The 20,474-nt window shown below is 38.1% G+C and overlaps 1 protein-coding gene and 1 long non-coding RNA gene across 2 annotated transcripts; both read right to left on the bottom strand.

The window, feature by feature from the left end:
- Positions 1-327: 327 nt before the first annotated feature.
- Positions 328-9,012, bottom strand: LOC139968126 (uncharacterized). Its single transcript, XM_071972511.1, has 4 exons — positions 8,760-9,012; positions 6,148-6,338; positions 3,451-3,738; positions 328-2,898 (listed from the first exon to the last, which is right to left on the bottom strand). The coding sequence occupies exons 1-4, from the start codon at positions 8,815-8,817 to the stop codon at positions 2,713-2,715; spliced, it is 723 nt and encodes a 240-aa protein (XP_071828612.1). The 5' UTR covers positions 8,818-9,012; the 3' UTR covers positions 328-2,712.
- Positions 9,013-11,912: 2,900 nt separating this feature from the next.
- LOC139968133 (uncharacterized) lies at positions 11,913-19,713 on the bottom strand. Its single transcript, XR_011793227.1, has 3 exons — positions 19,124-19,713; positions 17,861-18,051; positions 11,913-12,224 (listed from the first exon to the last, which is right to left on the bottom strand). It is a non-coding gene; the product is annotated as an uncharacterized lncRNA (long non-coding RNA).
- Between the last annotated feature and the right edge of the window lie 761 nt (positions 19,714-20,474).

The raw sequence follows: 20,474 nt of genomic DNA on the forward strand, positions 1-20,474 counted from the left end.
AAGATGTGTTTGTTAGGAGACATATATATTTTCTTCAAATAATTTCACTAATGTTCCTGCTTGAAGCAAGCATATGTATGCCTCTCAGCAATAAATAGTTAGGTATATATATACAAACATACAAAAAACATATTTATATACTATTTATATAAAAAAGCAGACAATAAGTTAAAAGTAGAAACAATATTTCGATATTTTTTTTTCTTCTTTTTTTCTTCTTTTTCTTTCTTCTAATAGTGGCCATATTTCTATTCATTTAATTAAAAGTATCCCATTTAGAGGTTTTGCGCGCATCGTCAAGTGAGTATTCCTTTTATGTTTTAAAAAACCAGCGCAGCCGTTAGTAGCACGCAAAACCTGACTTTGGACTGTCATTGCTAAGCAATCAGCTTGTGACATAAAACATGGTAATGTTAACTATTTTTTCTTCCCTTTCGCATGTTTATGTGGATTTTAAATAACTCGACTACGACGAGAGCAAATGCTGAAGTTCATCTAAAAATTGAGCAAAACTATGGAATTTTCCAAACTATTCAGACCGCTTGGTATATAACAACCCCATGTGAATTGGTTATCGAAGAGTGTTCCTTTATATGCAGTATCACGCATGCGTAGATAATCTGACAAATCATTCTTTAACAATGAGCTTGGAGAAGATTGAACCAATTGAATCTTTTCTTTGTGGCGGTATCTGGGGGCTCTTTATACTCCAACTCGAAATAACACAGTGACGTATATTGTTGGTGTCTTCATAAACCTTAACAAAACCAAACAACGTTGAAATTTTGCTGGCCATATTTTCAGTTTTGAAAACGTCAACCTACATACCCAATTACAAGTCATTCCAAATTGTAACACAGGAAAATATAAAATCTAAAAACAGCGGAATGTAGACCACACACAGTGGTGTAAACTTGGTGAGAACAAGGTAACCAGCACCAAACTTTGCAAGCTATACGCAAGTAGCATATACATATATGAATTTTAAGAAAATTGTTGGCATGCAAATAGGTATAAATGTTATGTAAATTTTCATACATATGAATACTACACAGAATTCATACCTTCACATACCTAGTCGTGAATTGCCCTATGTAGAAAAAACAAAAATAATTTAAGAAATATCGCCACACAGAAGCACACGTTTAACAGTTCGAGGAAATGCCACAGTTGAATTAAAACGCTTGGAATATTTTTTTTACAAGTGTTTTTGTCGTAATATTTTGTATAAATTAAATAAATTAAATTAATAATACTTAAATGTGAAAAGAAGTAGAGAGAGAGACGTAAAAATGTTTGCCAAACGCGGATCTCGAGTGTCCTAACTTTCTACTTACTCTAAGGAACGTCGTATTCGTAAATATAATAATAGCAGTGAACAAGAATACCATTAAACGATAACAGAAGAACTACGCTATCACGTGATGGTCATGGGATATCGCTCGACCTACAGCAGAGAGATGTTGACTTGAAAGACATAGGTATCAAGATATTGTGACGTAGAATTAAACCAAACGGCTGATTTCGAATACAACGGTGTGTTTATCCTGTGTTATATTTATGTTTATGTCGTGGAATGAAGAGACTTTAATACTACGGGTATGTCGTAGTCAAGGCTACGTGATGGAACCAAAACACTGATAGGTGTTTTTCTTCTTTTTCTTTGTTTTTTTGCTGTTGTTATTTTATGATTTTCCTATAAAGAATCTTTTTATTCCAACAATATAAGGAACCTTGAAACGCAATAAAAAACAGATTAATTATATTATATAAGGTGTAATATTTAAAGTAATATCGAAATATCTAACTTTAGTGCATATAATTGTCAATGAGTTGTGAGTTTCCAACCTTTTTCTGCACAGATGAACCAGAACGAATAATTTAACAAGAAAACCGATTCGTCGTGCGTTTTCGGTCATGTTGTATTTGATCACGTGATCTCGAGTTATCATACTTTTGGTTGGTATTTTGGGGGTCAAAACAACAACAAAATATACGGCAGAAGAAAAACCAAGATGAAACAAGTGACAAATATCCCTGAGCCAATCACCTGGTTGACCTTTGACACTACCGCAACCAAAGTAATGAGTGCACGCGTGACGGGGATCTCAGCAAGGCAAGAGGACCATAATTATGTGTGCACCACATATTATACTCCATTTGCCTGGACGGAGTCAGTACCCGCCACGTGCGGGGCAACAACAAAAAGTACCATCGAAGTCGTTATTGGTATTCATAACGATATCCCATAATAGTAAGAATAATAATATTATGATAATAATGAAGAAGAAAATATATGAGTTAAAACTTAAATAAATTAAGTAGAAAGACGTGTTCAAGATTCACGAATTGATACCGTTCAGCACACAAATGGCGTTTTGAGCTATAAAATGTTCGGTAGGTTCTAGTACGTAGGCCTATATAAGGCATCTGGTCACTCTTTGAAGGCCCAAAAAATAGGAGGAACTTAAATACTTCAATGAAACTGAAATAAATAAATGTGGCAAGTTTAAAATCCAAACTGTGGTCAGGCTCACTCGCATTGCTAGGTAGATTATAAGTTTAACCTTCCCCAATTATTTTTTTCTTTAATTTAATTGAATACGATTTGAATACGTCATAATCTAGTACCCCATTGGTAGAGCTTCGTCCATTTTCGTTTGGCAAAGATGATTGCATCAGTCCCGTTTTGGTGACGTCACGTAACCAGGGTTACGAGTGTACATTCTTCATGATGGTGGCATCAGCTAGTAACCTAGGCAGGTACCTGTTGATATCTTCCAATACACACAGGACACGAATGTTTCTGAAACTTTCATCAGGATGAGCTGCAAAGTGAAAGCTACCCTCCATCCGAAGAAGGACGATGCCAGTGTTTTGATATCCTTCAATGTCGATCTATAAAGATAAGGAAATAAAAGTCAATCAAAATGTTTGACAATCTATGCACAAACATATAAAAGACTAACATGTAGGGACGAAACCAGTAATTCTAAAAGAATGACGTGAGGAGGGGGGGGGGGGGCTGGATGGCGGATGGGAGACAACTATCGGAAAATATCAAAATTATTACCGGAAGAGCTGTTCATAAAAACATCGCTAAAAGTAATGTACACGCAAGAATATTGCCAACATCATTCCAAAGTATACAGTAGGCTACCTTTGAAAAACAATTCAGTTTTTTGAATATTTTCAGTTGCATATCAGAAGAGTAGCCAACCCCCCCCCCCCCCCCATACTTCCAACCCATTCGATATCGTCTTTGGATCCGCCCTTGTACATACAGCAACCTTACAGTACATGTAACATATTACAGGTCAGATTTCACTATAGGGGTGGGGGGGGGGGGGGGTAGATGCTTACATCATTATCTTCGAGACCCCGACATGGCATTTTTAAGGGAAATAAGGAATATTCTTTGATTGTACCGCGCAAGTCGTGAAATCTTACCTGTTGCGTTAAAGCCGCGTAAACTCTTTCGAACCAATTCTTGATTACTGAAAATCTTTCATCCTCGTCACGTGTAAGTACAAAGTTATCTGATTTCTCGTAAAGCAACTCGTCGTCGATGGCGGCCTTCATCACTTTAATATATTCTTCGACAAATCTTTGATGCGTCCTCAGTAGATCAGCTTCTGCTAGATCATAGGTCTCAGGCAGCTCGTGGTGAAGGGGTAGTCCCTCTACTTTGAACGAACCGGAACATGTAGCGTCAATGTTTGAAAACCTGGAAACTTTCTGTAAATAAACAGACAAACATAAAAGAAAATAATATCCAACTCACATTGATAAACTGTCCCAAGAGTTCAATTGAGTATATTAAATTGTAAACGATACCAACAGGTTCTCTATGAAAGTAGTGACAAATTGTGATATAAATAATTCCAAACTCGCAAGAATACTTTTGCCTCAACCTGTTTGTAAGTTTCTGTTTGAAATGTTGCGATTAAATATGGTTATTCCAGCAACGGTATATCTAGCACATTTTGTGGTCAACTTATGGTCCATTTAAAACATACATGCGCAACTTCAACTGTTCATTGTTGGTAGTCTATTTGTTATCCCCATGGAAACAGCTGGGGATTAGCTATAGTTTAAGTTGTATATTGATGTATTTTGTGAGATGTATTTTAATTATATATATATATATATATAAATATATATATATATATATATATATATATATATATATATAAATATATATATGTATATATATATATATATATATATATATATATGTATGTGTGTGTGTGTGTGTATAACATCCACTCACAGTTTCATTTGAAAACTGTCAAAAATATATTCTCCTCTTATTTTGCCGGATGACCAAAATAATGCACTTGCCCTTGTCCAAATCTTTGTCAAAGTAAAAAAAACAAAGAGCATGAAAAAAACAAAAATCAACGCTTTTATTTGGGTCATTCAAGCGCATGAGGTGACGCTACTATGACGTCATAACTTGCACCAAAGGAGTGAATCACAGGTGCAACTAGCCTTTGCAGAATAATGAATAGTCTTGAATATAAGCATAAATTCGACAACCTCACTCTGTTTGCCCTACGGTTGAAATATTTTAGTTTAATAACTTGGAGTAAACGTATAGCGGTAGAAATTATTAGCATAAAATAATAAGACACAACTCTTGTATTTTTCCGACGAACACAGACGAACGTCAGTGGCTGCAAAACATAACGTGATGCTTTCCAATTCATCCTGAGAATATTACTAGTTTTATGTACAATCGTAATCTTGAGTGTTCGAACCTACAGCTATATGGATACAGGTTGAACTTTAAACGGAAACCAGAGGTGGGAGAAGAAGTAACCTGTTAATTACGCCTCCCAGCATTATGGGGCCGCAATTAGGCAGATAGCACAGGCGGAGATTTTCAGTTCCCAAAACGATTGTGATAAGACATTCATCTAAACTATATGCACATTTTAGTACAGCATATATGCTTTAAAGTTTCGTTTGGTACGAAAGTTGGAAAAATGGCTGTGTCAATTATTTAACAGACAGCCTCTTTAATAAATTTATTAATTTTATTATAACTGAATCCGCTTTCTTTGTTTATTACCCCCCCCCCCCACCCACCACCACCACAAGACTGACTCCTCTAAAACAAAGGGAAAAGATACATGTTTTCGACATCATTTTTAATTGTGTTCTATTATTATTGTTTGAGTGTGTGTTAAGGTTTTTTCTCTATCTGGTGACCCTTTTGTGTCTATGTGTATAGGCGCTAGCATTGCAAAGGTAACACATAGTAGGGTAAAGGTAACACATAGTAGGGTCCACACGCACGAAAATAGAGAAGAGGGCTGCGGATGTGGACCATCGGATACGGTTATATTGCGGTACATCGAAAGAAAATCACTTGACTAACTTTGACAGCTGAAAGTAATTTATTTCAAATTCCGAGAAAATAAAAACATCTTCTTACAAAAACACGTTGTCAGTTGTAACCACAGAAGGGTATCCTTATTTCGTACACAGTAAACCGTTGTATAATGATAGGGGCAAATGTTGACTCATAGTTACGGTCACAGGTAACAACTGTTGTCCCACATGCACAAAGAAGGTCAAGCAGGGGCGGGGGTGTCCTGCCAAGCATTACAGTACAAATTTCTCAGAATAATTAGAGATATTAGACTCAACCATATGGGAATCTCGGTGCGAACCAAAATTTAAGGTAAACAGAAAAACCGCGGGTAATAAAAAATATAAAAAAATCTAAAGATCCCATGGTCTATAAGGAAGTTACCCTATATGGATCAGATACACTTATGTACATTGGTAACTTAATACCATAGGCAACGAGCAGTTTCGGAGCAAAGCAACACAATTGGAGTTTCTTTTTGTTTTAAGCGGTAAATATCATACCCTTCATAAACATGTGTTTACATATTAACAACACTCTCCCAGATTTGGAGTAGTTGACGGACATGTGTATTTCTCCCCCATACATTTTAGGCCCCCCCCCCACCCCATGCACAATCAGCTCAGAATTCCTGACTACGGGTTTGCATCTACCCCAGAAACTTCCATATTTATTGCATTTAACTATAACTGCAGGTGACAAGGCTTGTAGGACACTTTGTTTTATCACAACAGAATAGCAAAAAGAAGTACAAAGATGGTACTTACATACTCAGCGAAGATATGTCTGTGAAGCCCGTGAAGAGTTGTAACGAAGTTGTGAAGCATAGCGTGCCCATCGAGTATGAAGTCTTCATCCTGGATACCGTACGTCCCAGATGGAGAAGGCTGGGGTAGGTTCGTGGTGGGGAATGACAAGGTAATTTGAACCTGGCTTGGGAAAATAAGGCACAATGAAGCTGTGGAAGGAGACACAAAACGAAGTGAGTTATGGTAAGCGTACATGAACGAATGGTAGCAATCGCCCGCATAGCCAACATTATTTATCCCACTATCATACTGTCTGTCCCTTCCCTCCATTCCCCCTTACTCATTACCCCCCCCCCCCACCCCCTCCACTTTCAAACACAGCAGGGTATGGCTATAAGGAGAGATATCAGATTCGCAAGTGGTTCAGCGTTTACGAGCAAATTGCTTTTATAATTAGAGCATTCATCTGTCATTCCCCCCCCCCCCCCAAAAAAAATAATAAGAATAGGCTGCCAGAACATGGACCGTAAATGCTTCCTTAACCTGCTAAGAAGTAATCATTCCTAGGCATGAGCGGTCATGTGTTATTACGTTCGTCAGTTCCTAAAATACTACGGCATGTTTAACTTGGACGAGAGTCAAGATTTGGCCACGTGATGTAAACAAATAGTCCGCCTTGAGTACAAGCGCCAGTGTGTGATTTTCTATATTCATGGAGTGGGGATATACAATAACGTTACTGTGTAAGGTAATCCATTTTTCTAATTTTAAACTGAGACCTATTTTGATATCCTTGCGGGTTATCTGCCAGGATAAGTCAAAGCTATCGCATTGACTTTCATCACGTTTGTTATTTGCCGCATGTTATCTTAATTGAATGACTAAGCAATACACTAAATCACTATTCTGAATGCAGAGTTCCGTATCCTATTAACGTCAGTATGTGAATGTAATCGCAAGGGCCTGGGGAGGGGTGCCTGACAATCCGTACCTAGACAATATTCATTATATCGATTATTTAACCATCAAAGAGCGCTATACTAAATACCTTTACAATGAGGTAATCCGGTTTAGAGAAAAAACAGTCACTCCGTATTGTGACAAGAATCTGTATGGGCTAGTATTATAACCTCGGTATCTTTGATAGCCTGAAACTTTTCTTATCTTGCTAATTTAACGAACAAATGACGTTATGACGCAAAGAGGCTAAGCTGGTAGAAAACCCACGTGACATTCTTATCTGTTCGATACCATCAATAGCCTTAAGAAGATATAACCAAAAAAACAACAACAAAAAAACCGTCCACAGAAACACCTAATATGTGCGACCCCGCACTACGTATGCTATCGTATGCTTAAATTTTCAATGGATAACATCGCCTAAAGATACGATGCCCGTTAAGAAGTAGAGCTTAAAAAGCTAACTTAGTTAAGAGATCAAATTAATATGTCGAATATATAATGGACCACCGAAGTTATACAGATGAACACAATATATATTTTGGAAGCACGCCCCTATATTCCTAACCCAGGTTGTTACCTGCACTATTATCTTTATATGACGCGTGCTTGGCGCGTGGATTTTTTTTTTTACTAATGAATGGCCTTGTTCCGCTGAAGCAGAAAATATCTTCTCTGTAATCGAGAAGGAATGTATACAGACACTTGCCTGGTTACACGCTATTCCGTAACAACCAGTCACATGCGAATTCCGAAGCTGCTGTGGAAGTACTTTGTTTGAATTTATCGCTACCAGTTTTAACTGCATTGCTTTGGACACTAAAGGTTTGTTCCTATTAACCTCGTTACTAAGCTACACGGATGCATATTGTGCAAACCTGTTGCGAAATACCGTAAATGACAGTGATTTAGAGATTATGAAGTTCAAGAAACTTTGACTAGAAGTGTGTTAGGTCGTGTCCGTACAGGTCCCATTAGAAGCACAGAAGTAACATGAAGCTTACCAACCTTTAAAAACGATTCAATTTTGAATTTCATAGTTGTGTCTAAGGGTTATTATTGATTGGATATTACTTCTATTATTTATGATCATGAGAACATCATTGTTTCGATTCCGCTCTTAACGTGAGATATTTCCTTGAAAAAAATAAATATTCGACAGAGGAGAAAGAATTTGTTAAGCGTTATACTTAAATTGGTCTGACATAAGCAAAAGACACTTGAAAGCTGTGAAGGTACATGTCTTCTTGGAAACTTGGGACTTTCCAAGTCCAATTTCTATTCCCTTATTTTTTCCCCGTTATTAGAATACTTGATCATATAGTCTATTCTTCAATGCCGTTATGAACCAGTTGAACTTTTCAACTATTTTTAACCTATAACTGAACTCACGTGTAAAGTATTAGATTTTTACCATTGATTGTCCCACACACAACTCCATTATACCTGTTCGTATCTCTTCACTATATTAACTGAAATAACATCACGTATGTTTTCTTGACATGTTCCATGTCAACACAATGTGACATAAGATAGAAAAAACTTGAGCAAAAAACTTGTTGCAAGTTTGAAAGCAACAAAGTCATACACAACATTACGTGAAAAAAGAATTTTGAAAAGAATATATTAAAAAGTAAAAAAAAAAAAAAAGTAACAAATCAAGTACTTACCAACAATGTTAAAAATAGTAATACTGGAAGTTTCCATGGTGGGTATGATATATTGCATAATAAGATGAATATTAGTTAAGTCACACACAGACACACGCTCAGCGACAATAATTTCTTTCTTTTTTTAAACTCAAGTAGATCGCGAATATTAAAATCCCCCAAAATACAAGTTGACGGGTTGCCTATCCGGTAAAGAGTTTATCCTTTGCACTTTGGAAGATCAGTGTTTGTATCTTCATGGTGGAATTGGTTTATATAACATAAAGGCAATCTTAACTACCGTTTTCGGCAACTATTGTAGTGACAACACAACACAGTACTTATGAATGGGAAGCCACGCCCCCGAGCAAGGCATTTTAACCAATAGAAAACGTTCAGCTTCCCCATTCACACGAAACTTAGAATTCAGTATTACTAGTAGTCAAGTATTATTGCATTCATGTTGAGAGCGTTCGAACTCTTGCGCGAACAGTTTCTAAAAAGGTTAAGGCTTTGAAAAAGGTAAGACCGGTTTTGTTTTGTTGATATCCATTCAGGGTAAGTGACAGGGATACATTTCTGATTTATAAGTTCTGTATTCTAAAAAAAAATCCAGTCTCTCATTTGAAGATATACTGTCGTTTTAATAAACGTTAAAACGTTATGGGGTTAAATGTCTCATGTAATGTATTTCCAATAATGTATTTAAAATACATTTTTACACAAAGCCAAGTAACCGAGGATATACCTATATACCCTCCCCCCTCACCCTCCTCTCCCCCTCACCCCCTCCCAACACATACATCCGCCATCAACTTAGGTACTCTGTAAGTTCTACTAAACATCAAATTACTTTCAATTGATATTTTTCCTAATTTTAATACATACACCGGCGGCTATGGTGAAATGAATTGAATTGTTTAGGAGAAAAATTATAAAATTGATTAAATAAGGAAATAAGGCCCATACTATAGTATGTTATAATATTTAAACCCATCTTTCTCCCTCCATGGTACAACTTAACAAATGACGAGAACTTGCAGGTGACTAAAGAAGGAGGACTCAACGCCGATATGCACAACCACTAACCCCCCCCCCCCCACCCTCACACCAGGTCTGATACATTCTAACCATTACTACGGGATTACTTATTGATCTCGGGCGCTGGGGCTGTAACCCCCACCCATCCTGTACACACCCATCTTGTCAGACCTGCACAGGATTCGAACAACGAATTGCAAATATTAATTCTGTTCAAGTTTTAACCTGGGAGTTAAGTTCCTTTTCTATAATCTTGTTGCTGTTTGTTTGTTTGTTAATAGTCTTTGCCAAGTTTAAATATAAAGAATTTAAAAGTCAGTTCTTTAACTGAATATGTTCATTGATAAGATACGGTAGCGCAAGTATAGCAACGTTTATCGGTTGGGGCGATTTTTATGATTCAAACAAATATTATAATTAACAAATTAGCTCATTTACGTGTTTCAATGGAAACTTCGTTTAAAGGTCTACTATTTTTTATTAAACACAATTATTTTGGTTAAAAAAGGGGGAAAAGATAATAATGAGACAATCAAAAAATTAATTGAAACACCCATCATGTTTTCCGGGCGACGACGCCCTTCAAAATATCATTTTGACATAAAACGATTAATTTCTTTATTAGGCCATGTGTTCTTATCTGCTTACGTAGTTATAACACAAAGCCCACGCAAATATTTAGCTAGACCAAAACTGTGACGCATTTTGCCCGGTCGGTTACCCCATTCTTTACCCCTTTTGTTGTGTTCCTTGCCTTTCTTTTATTTATGTAGTAGTTTTCTGATATGGTTTTGCCCCCGCAGGTTAGTGACTGGTCATCACTTCTAGAGACTAGACGCTGAGACGTACTCTCGTACTCATGTCTACCGCCCCCAACTATTTTGGTTTCATCAATTTCTCTGAATTTGATTCGAATGGTAAACTATGGTCACCCACACGTCACGTGCTTTCAGATCATTTTGACAGTTTTATGTGTAAATCAAGGCCACATTAGAATCACACAACGTAATGCATTTTTTGGGGGTAAATTGAGTTCAAACATAAATGTACCTCTCTAAATAAAAAAAAAACCCTCAAATTTAAGAACCCCACTCACACTTCCGCTGTATAAATCTCACCGTCATATGACCCTCATTATTTTGCCTTTCTTAGGATTGATTACACTTTTATGCTGCTTGAGGGAGGGTGTAGCGGGAGGGGAGATTTGTTGCTAATGTGTGACAAAAATGCTATTAACCATCCAGGTTGCATTTCTATATCAATCTTAACCCCCACCCCCACCCCCACCCCCGTCCTCCTCTCTTTAAAAAAAAAATCAATGTAATTGGCTGAACTACTTATTCTAGCGCCTGAATATACCATTCAGCTCTTCAGAAGTACCGAGTTTCTCAACAGAAAGACTTTACTTTACATTTCATTTCATTTATTCATTTGTTTTCTCACAACATTCAGGTGATAATAATACATATAAAGTAACAAAAATACAGAGAGTTGTGAAAGGAAGTGCTCTAAAAAACCTTTATGGCTTAACGAGTAGAGCACTCCCTATACAATGAAAATATACATAAATATGTCTCTAAACAAGAAACAAGCAAAAACGAAGAGAACAAGAAAAAAAACTTGGTCCTGTCCGTGACCCCATTCAAAACCTCCCGACCCCTGTCACGACTTTCCCACCTTTCCCCACCCATAATTCCCAGCTAAACACTCACCCATTCACCCAAAACCTCCCATCACTACCCAGCTCATCCAACAACTGTTGAAACTTATTCCTGAAAGAGTTACTTGACATTATACATATAGCCCCGAATGACACATGGCTACAATGCATTTCAACTTTGTTACAAACAATTTCAATTGTATATGGGATGACTTCAATGGATGATGGTGATGCAAGAACATACTCTGGGTCGAGGCATTATCATTTATAAACTGACTGATAACAATTAACGTATAAGCCTAAATAGGTTTGGACATTATTGATCCGGTATTTAAATTAGCATTCCAAACATGCATTTATCATATTTTCGTAGTGAGATTCTAGTAACCCAGAATAGGTACAGAAACATTACTAAGCATTAATTCTTTTATCACCATGTCCGTATCAATACTGCAACTTCTGTGTTAAGATTAAACCTGATCTTTGATTGAATGAAAGAAAAACTTTCTGGTGAAATTTGAAGCCAATTCCTGCACGATTGTTCTCTCGCTATATATTGCTACATACAATTGTCATATAGTTCACATGTACCATATATATGGAAAACAGGTGTGATACTGATAACATAGTGGAAGTGGCAGAGAAATGCTTTCTTCCTCTCTGTATTTTCATGTCATTGTTTTGACCTAGGATTGGAAAAGTTTTCAACTTTACCAAATGACTGAGATGTAATGATATGTTGAGCCTGCATCACCGCTTTGAAGTAGGAAATTTGGTTATAAGTCCTAAAGAAAAAGCAGGAAAAAAAAACAGAAAATGAATTTTAGTGTGCATGATCTCTATGACATCACACCTGTTTGCTTCAAGTTCTTTTTGGGCACCGACGAACTTATCTGCGTTGTTTATCTCGAAAACTGTACGAAGGATTTTGGAAAACAAATTTCACCAGCCTGGATGCTCAGAATACGATATCTCCTTCAGCATACAAAAATAAATTTTCAACTGGACTCGATTTTCGATAGATCCCTTCAGCACGTTTTATGATATATACAAGACCTGTGATACTTTCTACTTGGGGCAATGCTAAGGAAGTATTACCTGATAACGCCATTTGTAGATCGATGTCAGTTGTCCACGACGCACCCTTCCTGTTCCAATTTGTAAACCCCACCCTTATACCCTTACCCTTACCACCACCACCTCAATCCCATCCCTCCCATATTCCACAATTTAATCTAATGGAACCGTTTATGCTGTCCAATTTTCAACATTTCCCAAAGCCGATTTTTGGAACCAAGTGTCCACTTTACAGCTTTACTTTCCTTTTCTCCCTGTATGAACTGTGTAGGATGTGAGGACTATAATTTAAAATGAATTTTTGTAGCTTAATTTTGAATGGCAATCCGTTTTACGCCTATATCCTATACACCTTTATGATGTCAACTGTAACATCTTTACATCAAACTTTTACATAAGACTACGTTTAAGAGATGATTTCGTGCTGGCCCACTAATAAACCACTACACGAATGAAAACGCTCGTTAGTAACCAGAGTATGAATTCACTTTCCCTTGGGGGTCTTCGGCTCAAACTTCCCGCCACCAGGATAAGGGCTTCAGAGGCGGGAAAACTTCTAGGCTTTATTGCGGCTTTGGTCTCCGACTGCGCAATACCCTCTAGCCCAGTAGGGGGTGCTCTTAAGCCCCCGATAAGGCGATCCGCAAGTTCAAAGGGATAGCTACTTCTTTACATGTAATGGAGAACATGTTATAGATTCTAACCTATGCACTGAAGTCAAAGATAGCTATTGTGCTCGAAATCACCATAAGTTTGCTCAATCAATTACGAGAATAAACATGTCGGTGAGAAACATGTATACCTTAGGCGGTGTTAAGAAAAGTCGAAGATATTGGCGAAAGAGAGAGAGAGAGAAAGTGGTCTGAGAATTTCTTTTTTCTTTGCCAATTTCCCATTCCAATTACAAAAATTTGTCATATTAAAAAAAGATTTCATTCAATTCACGATGGGGTATCGACATGAAATCGTGACAATTCGTGAAAATTTGAACAAGATGTTTTAGCTTTATAGATACAAACGATAATAGAACAGTTTCTTCTTTCTTGTTGAGAATGGGTAATATTCAAACAGTAAAAGCAGAGAAAAAAGAATCGAAGAATTGGATGTAGCTGTTGAGGTAGAATATTAACCCTTTTCACAGTAACATATTATTAAAAGCAGTCGGCGGGGGAGGGGGGGGGGGGCGACGAATTAAAAGGTAATAAAAGAAAGAAATAGTACTTGAAGTAAAGATTTAACGTTTTTACGATATGACTACATGCTATCATGTTTAAAAGTGTCTAATTTTAATTTTAAAAGGAAAAGAAAGAGGAGGGGTTGGGGTTGGGGGGGGGGTTGGTAACAGAAAGCAGACGAGAGATAGGATGCTTTATTGCCCATCACAGGCCTTTAACAGAGGTCGTTTACTAATAAAGATCGCATCATAAATATTTCATGAGATCTAATTTATATATAATATGCTTACATTTCTTCGTGTGGTGCTTTTTTCTAAAGCTGTTAATCAAACAGTAATCTAAGTATCCAATGAAATGGGAATAATGTAGATACATCAACATTAGTACCGCATGAAGTGTTGAGAGACAAGCATGACCACGTCACTTTTATTTGTAAAGTTCAGAATACTTACGGGGATCCGATCTGTTATTAACTTTCCCTTCTAATGGGTAATATAACATTTTTAACATGAGAATGACACATTAAGCAAAACATAACACTTTTATTGGATACTCACTGCATGCATGGTCAAGACAAATAAATAGTTATTATTGAAGCGTAACTGAACGGTTCACTGGCTTATTTTTAACAAAACTGATCGTAAATTACCGAAGTCTATAAAATTAAAGAAATTTAAGTTGCATATAAACTAAAGTATCATTCCAAGATATATATTTCACCTGAGCTATCAGATGGAGAAATGGGAAAATGAAACGAAGAGAAAAAGTTTAAAATGTTGAATGAGGCTTATGCCATTTTCTCCCTCGTTTTTTAAGAGGTGAGGGTAGGGTGGGGGGGGGGGGTGGGAGTTGGGTTACCTTACTTGGATTGTACACCGAACGTGGATTACAAGGTTGCCTATAGGTATTTCATGAGTGGAAATATACAAGACTAGCGGAGTGGTCAAGTGGTTACGGCGATGGACTTTGGGATCTATGTTTCGAGCCTTTGCTGGAGCATTTCGTCGCGCCCTTCTGCATCTGCGGGTCAAGTCCTAACTGGATCATTACGTTGCTACCTGGTGTATCTACGGTTCGAGTCATGGCTGGAGCATTTCGTTGCGTCCTACTTCATCTATGGTTCGAGTCCTAGTGCTGGACCATTCCTTTGCGTTCTGCTGCATGAACGGGTCAGTCCTGGATCATTACGTTGTTAGTACCATTTACATCTACGGTTCGAGCACTTGCTGGGGCATTCCGTGGCGTCCTTCTGCATCTATGATTCGAGTCCTGGCTGGATCATTACGTTGCTACCTTCTGCATCTGCGGTTCGAGTCTTGGCTGGAACATTTTGTTGCGTCATTGGGCATTAAGGGTTCGAGTAAAGCTGCATTGAACTATATGCCGACTTGTACCAGTCTCTTGGTTGACTCTTTCATAATCAAACCAAAATTATATCAATCTATTTATAGATTGCTACTAATTTATCTGATAAGCCTTCTGTCGCTTCCTACTTATTATAAACACGTGCATTCTTTACATTCCTTGTTAGGGCGAATGTAATTTTCGGGAATTCCCGTTAGTTTTTTTTTCGCTTCTTTTTTCTTTTCAGGTTTGGACTTATTAACGGCATTTGTACCACGGACAAAGTTCACGATATATACGCACACACACACGCACAAACACACACGAACACACAAAAAGAACCGTTTACAGCGTAACACTTCCTTCTTTTTAACTTGTGGTACAGACACCTCACTGTAACAGGATGTCCGTATCCATTACACATTCACCATGCTAGTACAAGGCTATATTCATATCAAACCACCGTTCAAGACCGGAACTATCTTTTTGAATGATATTTTCAACTTTTTGGTGTTTATAATCCTCGAAAAGATTGAGTTTAGTGAATCCCAATGGTTAGGAAGCAAATAGAAGCTAATATTCAAGGTGGGGCTTCAGGTTGCAAGTACCCAACGGTACCGAAGGCACCTCGGGGAGAGCGTAGAGCTCCCCAGCGTAGAGCGTGGGGTCCAATGACCGCCTTACTGCCCTTGGTTGGGTCCAGGGGCAACGCCCCGGCGAGGGACCGGGGGGGGGGGCTGAAGCCTCAGGGAAGCTCTGGGGTAATCTGGGGTTATCTGGGGGGGGGATGGACATTAGAATGAAGCATTTATCCATCTTCAAATGGCACTGGATGATCACTTAACAGACCACCGTCAGCATTCACCATTGTTTTTTTAATAATAGCTCGGACTAACTCGGACTAACTCGGACTAGCGGTCGGTCGATTTGATGATGCAGTGGGATTGCGGATGGGGAGGATAAATGATGGTAGGGGTTGCACGGGGCTTTGGAACAATAATTCCACTCAAGCTGTCCAACAGGAAGTAATAATAAGACCAATATCTACAATGAGTACATTTTTTACATACATGTTAGTATAGTGTTTTACTTTATTTCACATTGCAAAAGTTATCCATCATATTAAAATTCCATCCTGATTTCTCTCGTCTTCCTGCCTTCCTGTTCTTTATTTATTTTGATCCACCCCCCTCCCCACCCCTCCCATAGCTACGCCCATGTACCATACTACTATGCTATATACCATACCATGCTATGTCATTAGCAAATTCAACCAGAAAGTATTATCGAAAACTTATAGAAGTTATAACTCCGTACTAATAAGATCGCCTCGACTCGATCATTAAGATATAAACGGTCATTAAGTTGAAGAGACATAGAGATAGGTCGAGAATGAGAGAGAAGGTGAGAGGGAAAAATACACTACCCTATAGTTACCCATTTTTAAATTGGTAATAGTCAAGAAAGAAGAATTATCCTTTTATCTTAATGAGGGGACGGCGTGCCATAGGGTATAGAACCCTATCTCATATGGAAATGAGGCTTTGACCAGCGCAGTTTAGTTGCTATGTATTTTGATAAATGGCGATCGTGTTTAACTTCCCTTTTTTGTATCGTGTTTGTAATGTGTTTACAGACCAAGAGAATAAATTATAAGTCCATTCTCCAGGTATATTGCTTACTTTTTATTCCTCTTCTGTTAGGCATGTTGGCCCCTGTTTGGATATTTGGGCTTAATTGCGTTAAATACTCTCTTTTTTTCTGAATTCTCCGAAACCTTTTGATCTTAAACGCGTAAGAAATATTGTACCCGTATTAGCGATTTTTTTTAATTGCCTACGGCTTCACGTATAATGATGTCTACTTTGCTGGAGTTATATTATATGACTGACCATAACCCGCAATGAGTATCAAACGGAGAATTATCCAAAGATATCGACAAATTTCGTAGCAACTGGTAAAATGGTTTCATTTATAAGAATAATGAAATACCAACAATGAAAACATCTGGCAGTGCTGTCGTCTGCGCGAGCCATCACACACGTCAAATGGACAAAAACAGATATTGTTAACTATTATGTCATAACATATATGTTTTTATTACATGCCTCGAGGAATAATCGGCTAATCTCTGAAAGCTAATTCAACTTACATCCATATACCATAGATTCGCCTTGATACTCAAAACAATCTCTCATTTGCATATGAGAATCAGATAGGATTTTGTTTGGGCGTTAATTTTTAAGGATTTCAAGTTATTGCAACATTTAGGCGAGAAAACATGAACCTTATAACGATCTCACAGCAGTCGTGTGGAAACATATTGCACAATTACAATCGCGCATTGTCACGATCGCACCGAGTTGCTAATATTGTGATGGTTGGAGGCTTTAATAGCAGTGCAGATTTATATCATAGTTCGGATTCACTTTTGGGGTAAAGCCAATTCAAGGCAAGCTATGCGCTATTGCTCTATGGATGGTAAATTCATATAATATCCAGCAGTGCATCATCCATTACACTGTACTGGGGTACTTCAACCATGGTACAGCGGCATGATTAATAGGGGGTGGAATGGGGAGGGGGTGGGGTAGCCGAGGGAGATGGAATTTTCGTCGATATAAATCGTTACTGTTATAAATCACACACACGCTATAGATAACGATAAACTAAAATCCCCTCAAGAACGGTCTTCTACAGTGCCAGTCTTGATACGCCAATGCTATGGAATGCCAAATAATTCTGAAAGCGGGATTACTTTAATTTAGATGAATGTCCTCCGTCTCTGATGTGGTTATTTAAAGTATATAGCATCGGTTACTTACAAATGACTCTTTATGAAAAGCGAGTGTCCTGGCTCCAATTGGTACTGATTCTGACATCAGCTTGACAGGTTCGGTACCTGTCATAAGGTACGGTTAATGATTCGCCGTCCAGATTAGTATACGTCACAGAGAGACCGACCGATCATCAAAAGTCGCATTCTAACATCTCATGGGCCTGCATGAAAAGCGGTCTTATGACAAATAGACCAAACGAGAAAAACAAACCCCCAAAATGATACAAAAGGGAGAAAGCTTTGTAAAGTGATTAAAAGAAATCCAGAGATCCATTTATTGACTAAAACTGCGTTTTTGTAGTGCTTACCAAGCGTAACGAAAGTATACTTTCAGGTTTTTACGCCATGCCGCGTAATCCACCTTGGCTATTAGCTGTTAAGTATACTGAGAGAGAAAGAGTAATTACTCTTTCGGCTTGACACAAAGGACTTTGACGGGGGAGTGACGGCCATCAGGTTGTATGAATTAAAGAGTAGACTATAATACTACCGCAAGAAAATACAGCGGGATAGATTCACCTTGGGTGACCCAGCGTAACAAGTTGACTTTACTGAGCGCTGTAACACTTTACATGTAGGCTGAGGTGAAGGGGGTGGATCTATTTGGGGGGGGGGATGGGGTTTGGTGGAGAGGAATATGCAAATTCCCAAGTTAAGACGATAAGTACATAAAAGACGGCGTTTTGAGCAAGTATTCATTCGTGTACGGAGTACCGTGGATCTTAACGAGCACTTACGAAACATGTTTTTGGAAGTGCAAACAATATTTTGGGGCTTGATCGGGATCCGAACCAGTCATCTCAGGATGACAATGCTCAACGAAACGAGCACATGTGTTTCTTTATTATAGTACCTTACTAACATACATGTGGGGGGGGCTATGGCAACTCCTATTCGTTCGTGTTACTCAGTAATTAACATATGAGTCGATTACAGTGAAAATGTATGGATTTCTCTCTCTTTCTCTTTAAGCCATGAACGATATGTTTAAGATAAATTAAGCCTATGCCAAGTGGAATATACTTTCACAGTGTAGCACATATGCGTTTCGAGAATTAAGATTGAAATATACATAACGGCTGCGGAATCTTTTCAACATGGGCCTACCGACAAAACAGATGACATCCGATATAGTTTTCATTCCACATGCTTTATAAACTGATCTTCAGGCCACGTTCATTACATTGATCGATATTTTAAATGAGAAAATGTATGCTGTTTTACTACCAGTGGAATTCATTATACTTACATTAATGGGACAGTATAGGGTTGTGTAATTGCGGTCCGGTAACTAGCAACTCCTTGTGACGTCACTGTTCCTTTGGGTCTGTAGTTATCATAAGAAAGATTACACCGATATATAAAAGAAGATATGTGCTTCAACCTATTTATACAATTTAAAAATATATTCCTCCCTAAGTATAATTCATATGGACCCATTTACAACTGCAGGACCGATGCACAAACAAGTCGAGACATGCATGTCCTCTGAAGTGTTATAACGTCATTGCACAATAGGCTATTGGAGTATAGACCGGATTTGAACTCAACTGATAGCGACAGGCTCTCCATATGAGAGTATATATTGGTGACTCACTCAACTAATATGTTCACACATCCCTTTGTGTTCTGCTCAATTTAAGATGATTATACGGTTGGAACCCACAAGGAATATCACAGACTTGGTATAGACCCTCCTTTAACGCCTTAATCAATGCGTTGGCGTCAGCTCAATAAGAGGACTTATAGTCTGTAAGGGCAAACAGCAAACACTCAAAAGTGTATAGCTATCTTGTCTATCTCCGTACGAGCTTCCGATTCTATTGTTCTTTGACATTCCTGATAAAATATTTTATATTGAAGATGAAAGAAAGACGGCATGCCTATACACACAGGTGTTTGTAACGTACGACAATTGACTTTTAAACAGTCCCCCTGGCACGCGACTTTAACAAACCCTATAAACTGTTGAACAAACATCGTGAACAAGACGGCACCAGGTCTTCCAGCAACTCGGGGAGCGGTAACACCTATTGGGTTATTAGTCTAACACCTCTTGCTGTTTATAGGACGTCGTCATGCATGGTGGCGTAACTAACAGCGACGTCAGATCTAACATGACAGCCACCAAAGAGACATCAAAATTAAATTCATACGAAGGTTACGTCTGACCCATCACAGGTAAGAGACAAGGGCGCAACTACGTATACATCTGGGGAGGGGTCCCCTATAGGACAGACACAATCTTACAAGATAATCCTAGTATACAGTACATACATTATGTGCGATAAAACCTAAGCAGTGGGGAGGTGGGGTGGGGGGTTAGATCAAAATTGGTTCAAAAGTTGCAAAATACAGCATCTTGGCAGGATTCATTTTACCAAGGGGGAGGGGCTTCCTCTCCTCGATGACATAGGCCTACTATCTCTTCCCCCACCCCAGTGAAATGGGCTTGCGCTCCTGGTAAGGAAAGCTACCATATACGATACATCTACTTGTCTTTAGTTTAAGCTGTTTTTGTGGGATTAATTTTGTTCTGTGATGTGTTTCTCCGTGTAAAATATTACTGACTTCGTTTTCATAGCAAATCACCAATAACA

This window comes from Apostichopus japonicus, chromosome 5, assembly GCF_037975245.1.
Source record: "Apostichopus japonicus isolate 1M-3 chromosome 5, ASM3797524v1, whole genome shotgun sequence".
Classification (NCBI taxonomy): Eukaryota; Metazoa; Echinodermata; class Holothuroidea; order Aspidochirotida; family Stichopodidae; genus Apostichopus; species Apostichopus japonicus.